This window comes from Stegostoma tigrinum, chromosome 44 (assembly GCF_030684315.1).
Source record: "Stegostoma tigrinum isolate sSteTig4 chromosome 44, sSteTig4.hap1, whole genome shotgun sequence".
Taxonomy (NCBI): Eukaryota; Metazoa; Chordata; class Chondrichthyes; order Orectolobiformes; family Stegostomatidae; genus Stegostoma; species Stegostoma tigrinum.
Window position 1 is genome coordinate 15,252,331 of NC_081397.1, and position 15,605 is coordinate 15,267,935.

Consider the following 15,605-nt stretch of genomic DNA (forward strand, 5'->3'; position numbering starts at 1 on the left):
ATATACAGTGAAAATGTTTATCTCAGAGTACAGTGAGACCACGGATGGGCTGAGGAGTGCAGATGGAGTTTAATTTAAATAAAGGTGAGGTGTTGCATTTTAGTGAGGCAAATTAGGGCAAGACTTACACACTTGATGGTAGGATCCTGGGAGTGCTGCCAAACAAAGAGACCTTGGGGTGAAGGTTCATAGTACATTGAGGGAGTTGAAAGAAATGAAGAAGATGTTTGTTATGTTTGCCTTCATTGGTCAGTTCATTGAGTATAGGAGTTGGGAGGTCATGCTGTGGCTGTAGAGGAGATTGGTTAGGCTACGTTTAGAATACTGCTACAGGAAAGATGTCGACAAACTTGAAAGGGTTCAGAAAAGATTAACAAGGATGTTGCCAGGGTTGGAGGGTTTGAGCTGTAGGGGCAAGTTGAATAGGCTGGAGTTATTTTTCCTGGAGCATTGGAGGCTGAGGGGTGACCTTTCTGAGGGGCACGAATAGAGTGAATAGCCAAGGTCTTTGCCCCAGGGTACGGCAGTCCAGAGCCAGAGGGCACAGGTTTAACATGAGAGGGGAAAGATTTAAAAGGGACCTAAAAGGCAACTTTTTAATGCAGAGGGTGGTGCATGCTTGGAAGCAGCTGCAAGAGGAGGCGCTGGAGGCTGGTATAATTACATTTAAAGTGCATTTGGATGAGTACATGAGTAGGAAGAGAATTAGCGGGATATGTGCCAAATAGGACTAGATTAATTTAGGCTATCTGGTTGGCATGGATGATTTGGTCCAAAGGGTCTGTTTCCATTGTTGTAAATCTCTATGACGCAAAGTCATGAGTGTGAAGGACTCGAAATGTTAACTCTGATTTTCTCACTCCCTCTCTCTCCACAGATGCTGCCGGACCTGTTGAGTTTCTCCAGCTCTCTCAGTGTTTGTTTCAGATCTTTTGCACCCACAATACTTTCCATTGGCTGCAGTACTGACACTGTGGAGTTCATCAATATGTCATAAAACGAAGCTGCACTGGAGATCAACATACCTTCTTGTATTGGTACAATCATCGCTTGCCCTGAAAACACACAACCAGGTACAATTGATAAGTTTTGTGGGCTTTATGTCAACATATAGAAAATTATTCAGTGGCTACATCTTTGAAACTTGCTCCAGGTAAGTCATGCTTTAAAATACATCGAAGTGATGTGTCCTATCCCCTGAAATGTTTATTAACAATGTCCGCAGATGTCTTTCCCATTGCCCAAAAGAAATGGGTTTAGAAAGTAGATTCAGGACTGAGCTCGTGAGATTTTTTTTATCAGGAAGGGGAAATCGATGGAAAAGTGGAGTTGGGGATGATCAGATTAGTCACGATCTCCTGGAATGGTGGAACAGACTCAATAGGGTGAAGGGCCGACGGCTGATCAAATGGCTTAGCTTAATTTGTTCAGTGGTGATGCGTAATGAGGCTCACTTGTTGAGGTCCTGTGCATGTGACGGTGTGTGAGCAAAAGTACACGTGCATGTGTATGTGCACAAGAAAAAATGTGTGTGTGTGTGTGTGAGAGAGAGAGAGAGAGAGAGAGAGAGAGAGAGCGTGCGTGTGTGAGAGAGAGAGTGTGTGTTTGTGTGTAACAGAATTTGTGCTTGTGTGTGTGCATGTCAGATAGAGTATGTGTGAGAAAGTGTGCATGTGTGTGTGTCAGAGACAGTGATAGAGACGAGTCTGTGACTGTGTATGTCTGTGAGACAGGGGTGTCTTTGTGTGTGTGAGAGAGACAGAGAAGTCTGTGTGTGTATGTGCATGTGTGAGTGAGTGAGAGAGGGGAGAGGACAAAGAGTGACCCTGTGAGGGAAAGAGAGGGAAGGAGAGAAAGAAAAGGATGGGAGAAACAGAGACAGCAATAGGATGTTTAGAGTCAGAAAGAGACACAGTGAGAAAAAGTGTGAGGCATAGCGTGGGACAGACAGAAGGAAGAAAGAAAAGGAGTGAGTGAGCATGGGAGCAAGAAAGAGAGAGGGAGAGAGAGAGTTGGGAGACAGAGAGAAAATGGGAGGGAAGACAGAGATAGGGAGAAGGAGAAGGGAGATGGGTCAGAGAGAGAGAAAGAGAGAGCGAGGAACATGGGCAGATTCAGAGAGAGACAGGGAGAGAGTTTTTCTAGGGTCCTGGATTTAATTCCTGTCATGGGCTGAGAGTCAATGTTGAATTCTATAAAAATATAGAACAAAAAGTGAAGTCAATTAATCATGAGCCCAACCAGTGATGCCTGCAACCTGTGAATGAATTCTTTAGTGATCATTGTGTCATTTTTTAATGAGATTGAGTTCAAAACAGCCATTTGGCCCCTCGAGCCTGTTGTCTCAGGGAGACCCTGTATATCTGCAGCAAGACATCCTGACTTCCAAACTTCAATCCTCTTGCAATGAACGCCCATGTCCTATTTACCTTCCTAATAACTGGTCACACCTGAATGTCTACTTTTATTGACACTTGGATCTCTTTGTATGTCCACACTTCCCAATACATGACCATTTCAATTATATTCGCTTTCTGTTTCTCCAAAGCAGAGGTGTATAACTTTCACATCTGCCGTGTGTTTGCCCCACTCAATGTGTCGAACTCACCTCCTTTGTGCCCTCCCCACAATCCTGCCCAATTTTGTGTCATGACCAAACTTGGAACCATTGAAGATTACAAAGTGTGGAGCTGGATGAACACAGCAGGCCCAGCAGCATCTCAGGAGCACAAAAGCTGACGTTTCGGGCCTAGACCCTTCATCAGAGAGGGGGATGGGGGCGAGGGAACTGGAATAAATAGGGAGAGAGGGGGAGGTGGACCGAAGATGGAGAGAAGACAAGATAGGTAGAGAGGAGTGTATAGGTGAGGAGGTAGGGAGGGGATAGCTCAGTCCAGGGAAGATGGACAGGTCAAAGAGGCAAGATGAGGTGGTAGGTAGGAAATGGAGGTGCGGCTTGAGGTGGGAGGAAGGGATGGGTGAGAGGAAGAACAGGTTAGGGAAGCAGAGACAGGTTGGACTGGTTTTGGGATGCAGTGGGGGAGGGGGAGATTTTGAAGCTGGTGAAGTCCACATTGATACCATTAGGCTGCAGGGTTCCCAAGCGGAATATGAGTTGCTGTTCTTGTAACCTTCTGGTGGCATTATTGTGGCACTGCAGGAGGCCCATGATAGACATGTCGTCTGAGGAATGTGAGGGGGAGTTGAAATGGTTCGCGACTGGGAGGTGCAGTTGTTTGTTGCAAACCGAGCGGAGGTGTTCTGCAAAGCGATCCCCAAGCCTCCACTTGGTTTCCCCAATGTAGAGGAAGCCACACCGGGTGCAATGGATACAATACACCACATTGGCAGATGTGCAGGTGAACATCTGCTTGATATGGAAGGCCATCTTGGGGCCTAGGATAGGGGTGAGAGAGGAGGTGTGGGGGCTAGTGTAGCACTTCCTGTGGTTGCAGGGGAAGGTGCCAGGTGTGGTGGGGTTGGAGGGGAGTGTGGAGCAGACAAGGGAGTCGCGGAGAGGGTGGTCTCTCCAGCAGCCAGACAAGGGTGGGGATGGAAAAATTGCTTGCGTGGTGGGGTTGGATTGTAGATGGCGGAAGTGTCGGAGGATGATACGTTGTATCCGGAGGTCGGTGGGGTGGTATGTGAGAATGAGGGGTTCCTCTGGGGGCGGTTGTGGCGGGGGCAGGGTGTGAGGGATGTGTCGCGGGAAATGCTGGAGATGCAGTCTAGGGTGTTCTCGACCACTGCGGGGGGAATGTTGCGGTCCTTGAAGAATGTGGACATCTGGGATGTGCGGGGAGTGGAATGCCTCATCCTGGGAGCAGATGCGGCGGAGGCGGAGGAAATGGGAATGGGGATGGAATTTTTGCAGGGTGGTAGGTCGGAGGAGGTGCATTCTAGGTAGCTGTGGGAGTCAGTGGGCTTGAAGTGGACATCAGTTTCTAGCTGGTTACCTGAGATGGAAACTGAGAGGTCCAGGAAGGTGAGGGATGTGTTGGAGATGTCCCAGGTGAGCTTGAGGTTGGGGTGGAAGGTGTTGGGGAAGTGGATGAACTGTTTGAGCTCCTCTGGGGAGCAAGAGGCAGCGATGATACAGTCATCAATGTAATGGAGGAAGAGGTGTACATCCCCACTTTGTTATCTTGGATTCTCCAGCATCCGCAGTTCCCATGATCATATAACCATTGAATGTGGCTCCCTCATACAGGTCATTAATATATATTGAGAGTGGCTGGGCCCAAGTGCTGCTCCCTGCTGTGTTCCACGCATCACTATTTGCCTCTCAGACAAAGGGTTCCCACCCTGTTTCCTGTCTGTCAACTAATTCTCAGCCCACAACAACATACTGCCCTCAATTCCTTGTGCTTTCACTTTGCACAAGAACCTTCAATCAAAAGTCTTCTGAAAAACCAAAAATACTACACTTACTAGTTCTCGCTTAACTATACTTTGACACTCAGAAAATGCCAGTGGATTTGTTCAGAATCATTTGCCTTTCCTAAGTCCTGATGTGGAGGTGCCAGTGTTGGACTGGGGTTGATAAGGTCAGAAATCACTCTAGTCCAACAGGTTTATTTGAAAACACAAGCTTTTGGAATCTCACTTCTTCTTCAGGTGTTAGTGCGAGCGGTGGTATCAGATCCAGAATTTATAGATAAAAGATCAAAGGGTCACACTACTGATGAAGATGCATTAAACAAACCCAAGATGTTATTAAATCTTTAACCAGTTAAAAAGTTTTAATTGGTTAATATGTTAATGTCAATCCCCAAATTTATTTCAAGTCAACTGCCCTGAGGAAACTAAAGGCTTTATCAATGGAAAGAAGAGGTGACATTTGAAGTCAGACAATGCATATTAGGTGGGAGATCTTGTTTAAAATTCATTTCCTTTTCAGTTACACATCAGGTTCAAGTGACTGAACAAAACATAGTGACTGGTCCCTGCGAGATTCCCCAGCATCTCTTTATAACTTTCTCCTCACTGGGCATGAACCCCCGAGTGCATAGCCTGGGCTGGAAAGCCCGAAGTGGGACGCTGGCAGCGGTATGCTGTAGCAGTGGAGAAGGAAAATTTGGAACCTCTTTAAGTTATCTTTATTTTATTCTGTGAATGACACTTATGTATGAGCGACAGCACACACTTTTCACTGCATTTGATATTGAATGCATGCAACAATAAAGGATACTCAATTTTCAAAGGATATTTAGTATTCATTGTCTGCAAGAGGTCAGAATTGTTTGCAATCAATGAGAAACCTGGCAAAGAAAAGCAAAGGGTCTTTCCACAGACATCATTCTCTTTAGCACACCCTCTTTCACACACACATTCTCCCATAGTCTCTCTGTCACACTGTCTCAAACGTGTGCATTTCTTAAGAAGGGTCCAGACCTGAAACGTCAGCTTTCCTGCTTGGCCTGTTGTGTTAATACAGCTCTCCACCTTATTATCTCTGTGCATGAAAGAGAGTGTGTGCATGAGAAAAAGTTTGTGAGAGATTGTGAGAGTGATTGTGAGAGAGAGAGAGAGAGACTTTATGAGACAGAGTGAGAGAGACTGGGTGAGAAAAAAAAGTATGCGTACAAAAGAGAATATGAGAGGAAGAGTATGTGAGGGAGAGACCGTATGCATTTGTTAGACAATGTGGGAAATGCCAACACACATCTGGAATGCTGTCTGTACACAGCCTGGATGGGAGTGTGTCTGTTCACATTCTGATTGTGCACCAAGCTGAGGGCAGGAGGCGAGTAACAGATTTATCTCTTGCGGCCACTCGGAAATGGATTAACGTTGGAGGTACGTACCGAGCAGCAGGAGAGTGGTGAGGATCTCCATCGCAGCGCCCTGTCTGTTTGGGGTGTGTATTCAGTCAGTGACTCAGTCTGCTGTTTCTTCCTTGTCTGATCCTGCTGGTGGCAGGGGAGCGCAGCCAGGGAGTCTGAGAGAGGTCAAGGTCGGACACAGATGTCAGTCGCCGATACATTTCTACACCCCCCACCCCATTAGCCCCAACACCATCATTCTCCTTCCTAATTAAAAATCTCACCCCACAATACACTCAATGACCCAGCCCTCTGCAGTAAAGGATTCCACAGATCGATTCCCTCCAGAGAGAAGAAACTCTTCTTCATCTCCATCTTCAATGGGTGACCTCCCTTATTCTGAGAAGGTGCCTCTCTTGTCCCAGAGAAGGGGAAACAACCTCTCTCCTTATCTCCCTGTAAAATAACTCTAAGAATTTGCAATAAGAATGCCTCTCATTCTTCCAAACTCCAACGAGGACTGACCCAACCTAATCAACCTCTCCCTCATCAGACAGCGAGACTCACTCTTAAAAATCAAAACAGGAAGATCGATTCTTTCTTCTAGACTCAAGAGAACCAACACATGAAGAAATCATAACTGTGTTACTGAAGTGCATTTTCGCCAAAGCATGTGTGTATGGAATGCTGCCGGTATCAGAACAGTTGTTGATTACTCAACTGAAATACTAACTACTAAAGTTATGCTAATTCTTATTTTCGTTGTATTTTAATAGTGCAGTCAGAGTAAAGTGAGTTTTGATTCGAGCTTTCCAGTGCACCAATCAATCACAGAGTCAGAATGCACAGAAACAGATTCTTTGGTGCAACTTGTCCATGAGCAGGTTTTCCAAACCCAGCTCGTCTCATTTGCCTGTGTTTGGCCCATATCCTTCGAAACCTTTCCAATCTCTCCACTCTATGGGGTCTATAGCCCCCCCTCACCCCGCTCCCCCACACCCTGACTCTCTCTCTCTTTCTCCGCTGTCAAGATGGGAGGAAACCAATATCAACCTCTCGCACAAATCAATAGGAGGTTCGAAAGTGCTCAGATTCCATTCCCCTCCAGGAGAGGTTCGTCAACTCTCTGAGTCAGCTCAGGAGGCCGAGTAATGGAGGCCCAGCTGTGTGATAGGGACAGTAGAAGGTCATTCAGTTCATTGCAGCCACTGTAACCCCCAGGGCTCAATTATCTTACGCCCAATGTCAGATCCCTGGATGGCCCACTCCTGTCCAAATCCTGGCCCAACACCTTTCTCAAATTGAAACAGCCTTCGCCTCACATTCCCAGGCAGTGCACCCCAGACCCCAACTCATTTCTCGATGGAAACAGTTCTTCCTCATTTCACCCGAACTTGCTCCATTTGTAGCTCACGTTAAACTGAGACACTCCCTCCCACCACATTCTTGTTTGTTTTATAAGTAGGTTCAACTTCACAACCACATCCCGCCCCCCCCAACACACACACACCAAACCTCCCGCACCAGTCTGTCCAGCTCCAGTTCTAAGTGCAAATGGGATCCAAGCCACTCCTCCTCATCTCAATTTTCAATCTGCCCAACCTTTTCTCCTAAAACAATGGCCTCTCATTCTCGGTTGTCCCACACAAGGAAACATCCTCTCTCCATCTCCTTTGTGATATTTGTTTTTAGCGTTTTATATCCCTCAGTTAGATTTCCTCTCGTTTTTCGAAACGCCAGGGAGTATAGGCTGAAACTCTCTTTGTAAGACAAACCCGTCATCTCTGTAAACAATCAAGCAAGTCTCCTCTGAACTGCCTCCAATGGCATCCATTCCTCAAACAGGGAGATTGAAACTTTTTATTCTCTTCATTCATATTAGAAAGGTTGAACTAATTATATGGGCAAAATGCTGTTTTACAACCTTGGCAATCCCAAATGGAGTGATCAGTGATTTAGTAGCAGGACACTAGGAGGCTCAGAAGAACACAGAGATCTTGGGGAACTTGTCCATAGATGGTGGCAGGACAGGTTAATAGGGTGGTGAGGGAGGCGTTTGGGACACTTGCCTTTATAGTCAAGATATAGATTATAGGGACGGGGAGGTGATACTGGAGCGGGACAGGACTTTGGTGAAGCCACAGCTGGAGCTCTGTGCAGCCTCCACGCTTTAGGAAGGATGTGACTGCACTGGAGAGAATGCAGGGTGACTCCGCAGGACGTTGCCTGTGACAGAGCATTTCAGCGATGAAGAGAAGCTCGATAAGCTCGAGTTGCTTTCTTAGGAGCAGACAAGGCTGAGGTGAGATTTGATAGAGGTGAGTAAGGTTATGAGGGGCATGGACAGTGTGGATAGGAAGCATCTATTCTTTCTTGAGGAGTTAACAGCAAGGGTAAATTACCCAGAGGCTGGTATCCCATCACCAAGTCACCCTTTATTCATGCATCGAAAGCCCTGGACACTGATCCAGCTGACTCAGAGCCAGCTCTTAGATTGAAGAGGATATCTGATACTCCTGTTAAATATTTGTCAGCCAGGACTCCCTGATTGGGGCTGTTATTCTGGTCCAATCAGGGAACTCATTCTCTCAGGTCTACTTGCCTGACAGCATAATTGAATCCCTCCCCGTCATGTGCAAGGATATAGGCCGTTTTTTTAAAAATTGTAGCTCCTCTTGGGGTGTTTTAGCACCGGGTCAGGATCCTCCAACTCTGCCTCTGATACAGGCGGTGTGTAATACACAACAGCTCACCTATTGAATGCAAAGCACGTCAGAAGAAATTCATTTTCCTCTTCAGGCAACAAAGATGTTGAGGCAGCAACATCTGTTGTGTTCATCTCAGATTCTAAGGTGTCTTTAACCTCTGACAGAGAGGTTCTGGGACAGTTGGGAAAGCAATTGAGGAGCCAGGCACATTTTGCTCCTGCACTGTCTGCAAGTTTGCAGCTTTCCTGAGGTCTATGTGTTTGTTCAGGGATGTCATACCTACCTGAGCTTTATACTTTACAGGACCTACTGTCACATTAACCATGCATCTTACCATGCAGGCCAATTCCTGTGGTTCCTACACAAAACTTCATCACCTGAGGTAAACTGTCTCTCTTGCTTAGAGGGATCTTGTGTCTCGTATTGGCTTTCCTGATGACATTTCAGCCTCTCCACCAGGTCCGGGAAGATCAGGTTGAATCTGGTGTGGAGTGTTCTCCCAATTGGCAACTCTACTGGAGCTATCCCTGTAGGTGCATGATGTGTGGCTCTATATTCAAATAGGAACCCAGGCTGCCTGGTGTCTCGTGAGCCTGCAGTCTGTTTCGTTAAACATGCCTTCAAAGTTGAGACTGTTCTTTCTGTTGGATCATTGGATAATGAATGGTGTAGGACTGTCATTGATGAATACCACACAATTTTAGGAAATACTCAATTTCCCAGTTGGTAAACAATGGCCCATTATCATGATCAACACTTCTGGGAGTCTGTACATTGCAAAAGATGCACAGTTTTTCTATCATTACCTCGTGTTTGCCCAATGAACTCTATGTATGTCGAAATAGTTTGCATGGGCATGTACAATGACTGAGAACATTGACAATCTCAGTCCTTTCATGGGCTCAATGTGTAACTGAGTGTGGGGTTTACCTGAACATTGTCACGTATGTGAGGGAGCTCCTGCAGTATGCTTTGTCCTTGTTGGCACTCTGGGCACCCACCCAACTAATGCAGCCATGTTCACATCTAATCTGGTCGCCAGACATAACTTCTCACCAACATCTTCATTTTCAAAACCCCTGGATGACCCTAGTGGAATTCAGCCATACCTGGCAGTAATCTGTACTCAGGACAATCACGCTTGCTCCCCATAATAACATTGGCATCCTCTATTGTGATCTGGTCTCTCTGGGCCCAAAAAGGCTCTGAGGAAGGGTCACCGGACCCGAAATGTTAACTTGAGAAGGTCGTAGTGAACTGTGTTTTTGAAATGTGTAGGTCAATGTGTGTGTGTGAGAGAGAAAAAGAAGAGTGAGATGCTTTCTCAGACCAATCCCTTGAAGAACCATCTCACTGTTTCTCTCTGTCTCTTTCTCAGACACAGACACACACGATTGATGAACGCAGTTCACTACCGCTTTCTCAAGGGCAGCTAAGGATGGGCAATAAATGCTCATGAGCCAACAAAATCCACATTTCACAAATGAATACAAAACAAAAATGCACATACTCATGGAAATACTGCACCACATTGCTTTTTCCAACTGATATATAAATAGAACTCATGGTTCCATTGCACCTTTCTTGCATTGGTCTCTGATGTCCTGCTTAATGGCTGAATATGTTTATAGGAAAGTTAATGGAATGTTAGACGTTGTCTTATTTCAAGTGTATTGGACTTTGGTTATGTTGCAGCTGCAGTACTGTGTGCAGTTTGTCTCCTTATCTCAGGAAAGATGTAATTTCCAGACAGAGAGGGCCACAAAGATTCACCAGGCTTGCTCCTGGGACGGTGGCAACATCCCATGAAGAGAGAGTGGACAAACTGGGCTGGCATTAGTCAGGGATTCAATGGGTGAGCAATGTTATTATTAAAAATACTGCCACACAATCCTTAAAGTGGAGGACATGGTAGATAGAGGTTTAATGTTTGCCGGTTGAGGGTAGACTGGAACCAGGTAAGATTTTAAAATAATTCAACTGTGGTCCAAGATAAGGGTTTGTTTTATTTTGCTCAGTGAATTGTAATCCTTCAGAATTCTGTCCCCACAGGGAGCTACAGTTGCTCTATCTCTGTTGACTGCCTATCGTAAACTGGGTTATGAGGATGGAGCATGTAAAATGCAATGAAATGCTTGATCAGGCATGATCATATTCAATAGGATGGCAGTATCAGGGGCTGAAAGGCACATTCCAGTTCTCAAGTTTCTCTGTTGCAAAATTAACATTTCCTGTTTCTTTACCCTCCCAGAAATATTCTCAAGTACTTCCCTTCCCTAATTATGCAATTCTGCTTAGAAATGTGCAATTTATTGACTGGTCAGCACAAAGACCTGTTCTCTGAATATATGCAATGGCAATGAAATTACAGTGTGAGAGATTAGACCCCAGCTGTGGTTTGTCTCAGGAAGGGACTGAAGATCAGCAACAGCTCAGTCAAGCCTCATCGATAAAGTATGCCCAGTGAAGATATCTGACAATAATGTGCATATAAATGACAGCTTCCACACTGGCCCTGACAAGCAGCATTAGCAACTTTTTCATTTCTTATAAACTCTGACCATGTTGGATACAAAATAAAAACCATAAGAACTGAGGATGCTGTAAATCAGAAAGAAAACCAAAAATTGCTGGTGGAATCCTGAAGGCTAGCTTGAAACAGGAGTTCTAATTATGAAACATATGAATACTAATATGTAACTTGGCTAACTGATCTCTCCACACCTCGAGCAAGAGACAAATGATCTGATAACATCAAACAGAGAACCTTTTTTTTCAAAATCATAGAAACCCTAAAGTGTGGAAACAGGCCCTTCAGCCCAATAAGTCCACAATGACCCAGACCCATCCCACACAGACCCATCTCCCAATAACCCATGTAATCTAGACATCCCTGAACACTACAGGCAATTTAGCATGGCCAATCCATGTAGAAACCGGATCACCCAAAGGAAACCCATGCAGACATGGGGAAAACATGCAAACTCCACACAGGCAGTCGCCCGAGGCTGGAATTGAACCTGGGTCCCTGGCACTGTGAGGCTGCAGTGCTAACCACTGAGCCACCGTGCCACCCCAAAGTTGGTGGGCTGATATGTGAGGATGTCATTATATGCAAATACGATTATCTTGTAAGGGATATATCGCAGTTACTGGGTTTAAAGTCTCAAGTAAAACATTTTAAAAAGTGCGCGTTGTCCTTCCCTTCAACAGTAGTAAAATGGCAGATGGATATTGAACTATGTCAGCATTCCAAACATGAGGCTGTAAATGTTTTGATTAGGACTTGTACCTCAGTGATTTTTTTTTGAATTTCATAAAACGAATGGGACTAGGAGGAGCTCAGCGTAATTATGGAACCAGACCCTGCTCTGTTCAAACTGTTGGCTTTAAAACAAGGAATCATCTTTCATATTAACTCAATATTGCATCGATCAGTTTGATATTTTCAAAACTGGTCAATGTTGGTTTATGGGAGATACCTCTTCTGTCTTTCTCCAGGCACATATTTGATTAGCCAGAAAATGTAATATTTCCTCGGTATAACACCAGGTGTGACCAGTTCCTCTGACCAAACAGCAGGTTTGTTCCCAGTATCAGAGCAGAGAGCATTTTTTCCCCCACAGTCACAGAGCTGAGACTCGCATTGAGTTTAATTTCCAGAGATATGCAATCAAAGGGTCAAACATCACCAACAAAATAAAAATGTGTCTTTTTTTCCTCTATTCTCAATGTAAACTATCCTGGTCACAGTGAAGTTCATCTTTGAAAGCCCATTGTCATTTACAATGTTTGAAGAGGGATAGACTGAATCTTCATCACAAATCTACATGCAACAACTGCGCTGAATTCACATTAAGTTAGGGCATTTTTAAAGTTACAGTCAAGGTATACAAACAGATCATGCTGTTAGGTCGTTACAACGACCATATATGGAGTAGATATTGAGTACAGACACAGACAGAAACCTTTGATGTTATCAGTGGCTGAGGAGAACTAAAGTAATAAACAGAAGATTACGGAAAATCTCAGCAGGTCTGGCAGCATCTGTGAAGTGAAACCAGAGTTAATGTTTCAGATTCTGTGACCAATCCAGAAAACTGATGATAGCTCAGAAAATCTCATTTTTTTGCACAGAAGGAAGGATGGGAGTAAGGAGAAAATGATAGTTGGGGAGAGAACACAGGAGAGAGGAGAATAGTTGGACAAACAAAGGTGTGGATAATGATCTGGCGAGGAGGGGGATGAGCTGTTAGTGGAGACTATTAGTGGCATTGGAGCTTAACCCTTCTGAATCAAAATGCACTAATTGAATAACAACAGAATACAGCAACTCTATTGAAATACAAAACAAGTAATGTACTGAAATGTTACACCATCTGACATTACTATCAGTGAATTTATGTCAGAATTCAGATAAATAATAAACCATTTGAAGAGTTACTTACTGCTTTGATGGAACGGGAGAATCCAGCTAATGTTTACACATAACACTCCTTGTCAAGAAACAGTCCTGAAACTAACAGCCTCTTCAAGTGCCTCGCTCTGCACAGAGTGTGGGAACCACACTGACAAACTCTGCAAGAATCTTCTTTATTTTGACACTTCCCTTTTCTGATTTTTTAAATGATCATTTGAAGAACTTACACTGCAGCAAATGGATTTCTTTTGCCATCAAGACACGTGAAAGCAGTTTCGCAATTGCCTGGTTCAATGGAACTAAGAGAACACGTGCACTGAAATAAAACCATATTGGCATTTCAGGTGGGCGGGTATCAATGTTTCTTCGAATTAGCATCTCAGTCCTCAGTGTGCGATAGTCAGAACCATGTCTGGAATTTTATTTTTCCCCACAAGTGTGAGGGCACCATGCTACATTCCACACGTGTCACTCCTGACAGTGGTAATTCTCACTGGAGGCACAATTAGAATTAGGTTTATAAAGTACAGAAGTACTGTGGAATGTGTACAATGTCACCACACACAGCCCCATCTTAGGGACAAAGTGCCTAAATATGAATCTTAGGTACTAAAATAGGTACCAAAATAGAGAAATAAAGAGAAAAGCTGTAAGTTCTATGCTGCACGTCTTCATTGTATAAATTTAGGAAAATCTTGATGCATGGAATAGCCATGATTAAGAGATGGCCTGGTTGGGATTGTCTCTTGCCTTCAGCCGTGGGAGAAAAGAAAAGATTAAAATGCACCAACACAGGCTCCGAGCTTTGAGCGTGTGTTTACAACAGAGAGGTAAAGACATTAGCTGAGCATAGGCGCAGATACAGACACACATACAAATACACAAAAGCAGATATACACACACATACAAACACAGCACTATCGTACCATGCAGCACGGAAAGGTTCTTTTGGGTCCCAGCCAGTTTTGCGAATGTCAATGCACTCAAATGGGGAGTGATTTGCTCAGTCCTGCATCTTGTATCAAGTTTCATTTTTTCTCCCTTATTCAATCAATAATCTATGTCAAGTACTTACTGGCAGATGATATTTAAGGTCTGGGTAGCTTTTGACAGCAAAAGCAGAAAGACATTTAACAAGAAAAATCGGAAAGGGGATTATTATCTGCATGGCTGTGAACTGATAGAGGGGAATGTCAAACCAGACTTGCGTGTCTCTTGTACACAAGTTACTGAAACTGTAGATACCACAGTGTAGAGCTGGATGAACACAGCAGGCCAAGCAACATCAGAGGAACAGGAAGGCTGAAATTTCGGCCCTAGGCCCTTCTTCAGAAAATGTAGTGCCTGGTTTGCTTCAGGATGTGGTCAAGCAGTTTCAAGGCCAAAGAGATTACGAGAGAGTTGCCGTGGGAGAGAGATCCACTGAGGTTTTTCTGGAGGGAGGAGGGTGACTTCTTCAAGATAGGCATCCTTAGAAGAGGCTTCGCAGTGGAGTAAAATTGTTCTAGAGATAGGAGGAACTGCAGATGCTGAAGATTCTGAGATACCAAGGTGTAGAGCTGGATGAACACAGCAGGCCAAGCAACATCTTAGGAGCAGGAAGGCTGATGTTTCGGGCCTAGACCCTTCTTCAGAAAGCAAACGGTATATTGGCCATCATAGTGAGAGCATTAGAGAACAGGAGCCAGGATATCTTGCTGCAATTGTACAGTCAGAAGTCACACAACACCAGTTTATAGCCAAACAGGTTTATTTGTAATCATAAGCTTTCAGCGTGCTGCTGTTTTGTCAAGTGAAGTGGCAAAGGAGCATTTACCTGATAAAGGATCAGCTCCAAAACCTATTGAATGGGCAGGGCAGACTTTAGGGGTTTAGTGGTCTACTCCTACTCCTACCTTCTGTGATCCTATAATTTTTCTTTGTCAAAGTAATCCGGGTGTTAATAACACCAATTTCCATTTGCAAAAATGTCTCTCAGTGTTTCAGGATAAATTTCATGCACCCTCAAAGACATTTCTCATGAATTCTTGAGGGCAATTCTGAAGATGAACAATATTGATCCTGGATGGGATGAGAATCATGATTGTTTAGCAAATGGATTATGGCTTGCAGAGGTGTTGCAATTGAGAATGCAGCCATTAATGCTGATTAACTTCAAACAGCAGATATTGTTGCAGTTTCACACAACACTAACCGGTCAGGGTGTTGCTCTGGCAAGAGCACAATCTCAGGATAAAGGGATGCTAATTACAGACTGAGAGGAGGAAGAATTCCTTCTCTCAGAGGGTTGAGCGTCTTTGGAACTGCTTGCGACAGAGAGCTGTGGGGGCAGAGTCCTTGTGTATATTGAAGGCTGAGACAGGATTATGGGCATCACTGGCGAGGCCACAATTTCCTGCCCATCCCTAAATGCGCAGTTCAGAGTCAAACATAAAGGGGCTCCTTGTGACACAGTGATAAGTTTTCTACCTCAGAACCAGAAGGCCTGGGTTCAAGCCCCACTGCTCCAGAGGTGTGTAACCTCTGAACAGTTTGACTAGAAATTCCATGAGAATTGCATGCCCTGAGGAATATATAGGCCTGACAAGGTAGGGACAGGTATCGTAGCTGATAAGGTGACACTGAAACAGCTGATTTGTTTCTTCTCTTCTCCAGTAATCAATAACAGCATCATGAGACATTTAATTCTTGATTTTTTCTATTGACTTCAAA

General features: G+C 44.5%; 1 protein-coding gene across 1 annotated transcript in view; it reads right to left on the minus strand.

Moving 5' to 3' along the window:
* LOC132206854 (low affinity immunoglobulin gamma Fc region receptor III-A-like) overlaps nucleotides 1-13,032 on the minus strand; it is a 31,065-nt gene extending 18,033 nt beyond the window's left edge. The window contains exons 1-2 of the mRNA XM_059641957.1: nucleotides 12,922-13,032; nucleotides 1,026-1,055 (exon numbers count right to left, since the gene is read on the minus strand). Coding sequence (XP_059497940.1) covers nucleotides 1,026-1,047 — 22 coding nt within the window. The 5' untranslated portion in view covers nucleotides 1,048-1,055; nucleotides 12,922-13,032. The remainder of the gene's footprint in view (nucleotides 1-1,025; nucleotides 1,056-12,921) is intronic.
* Between the last annotated feature and the right edge of the window lie 2,573 nt (nucleotides 13,033-15,605).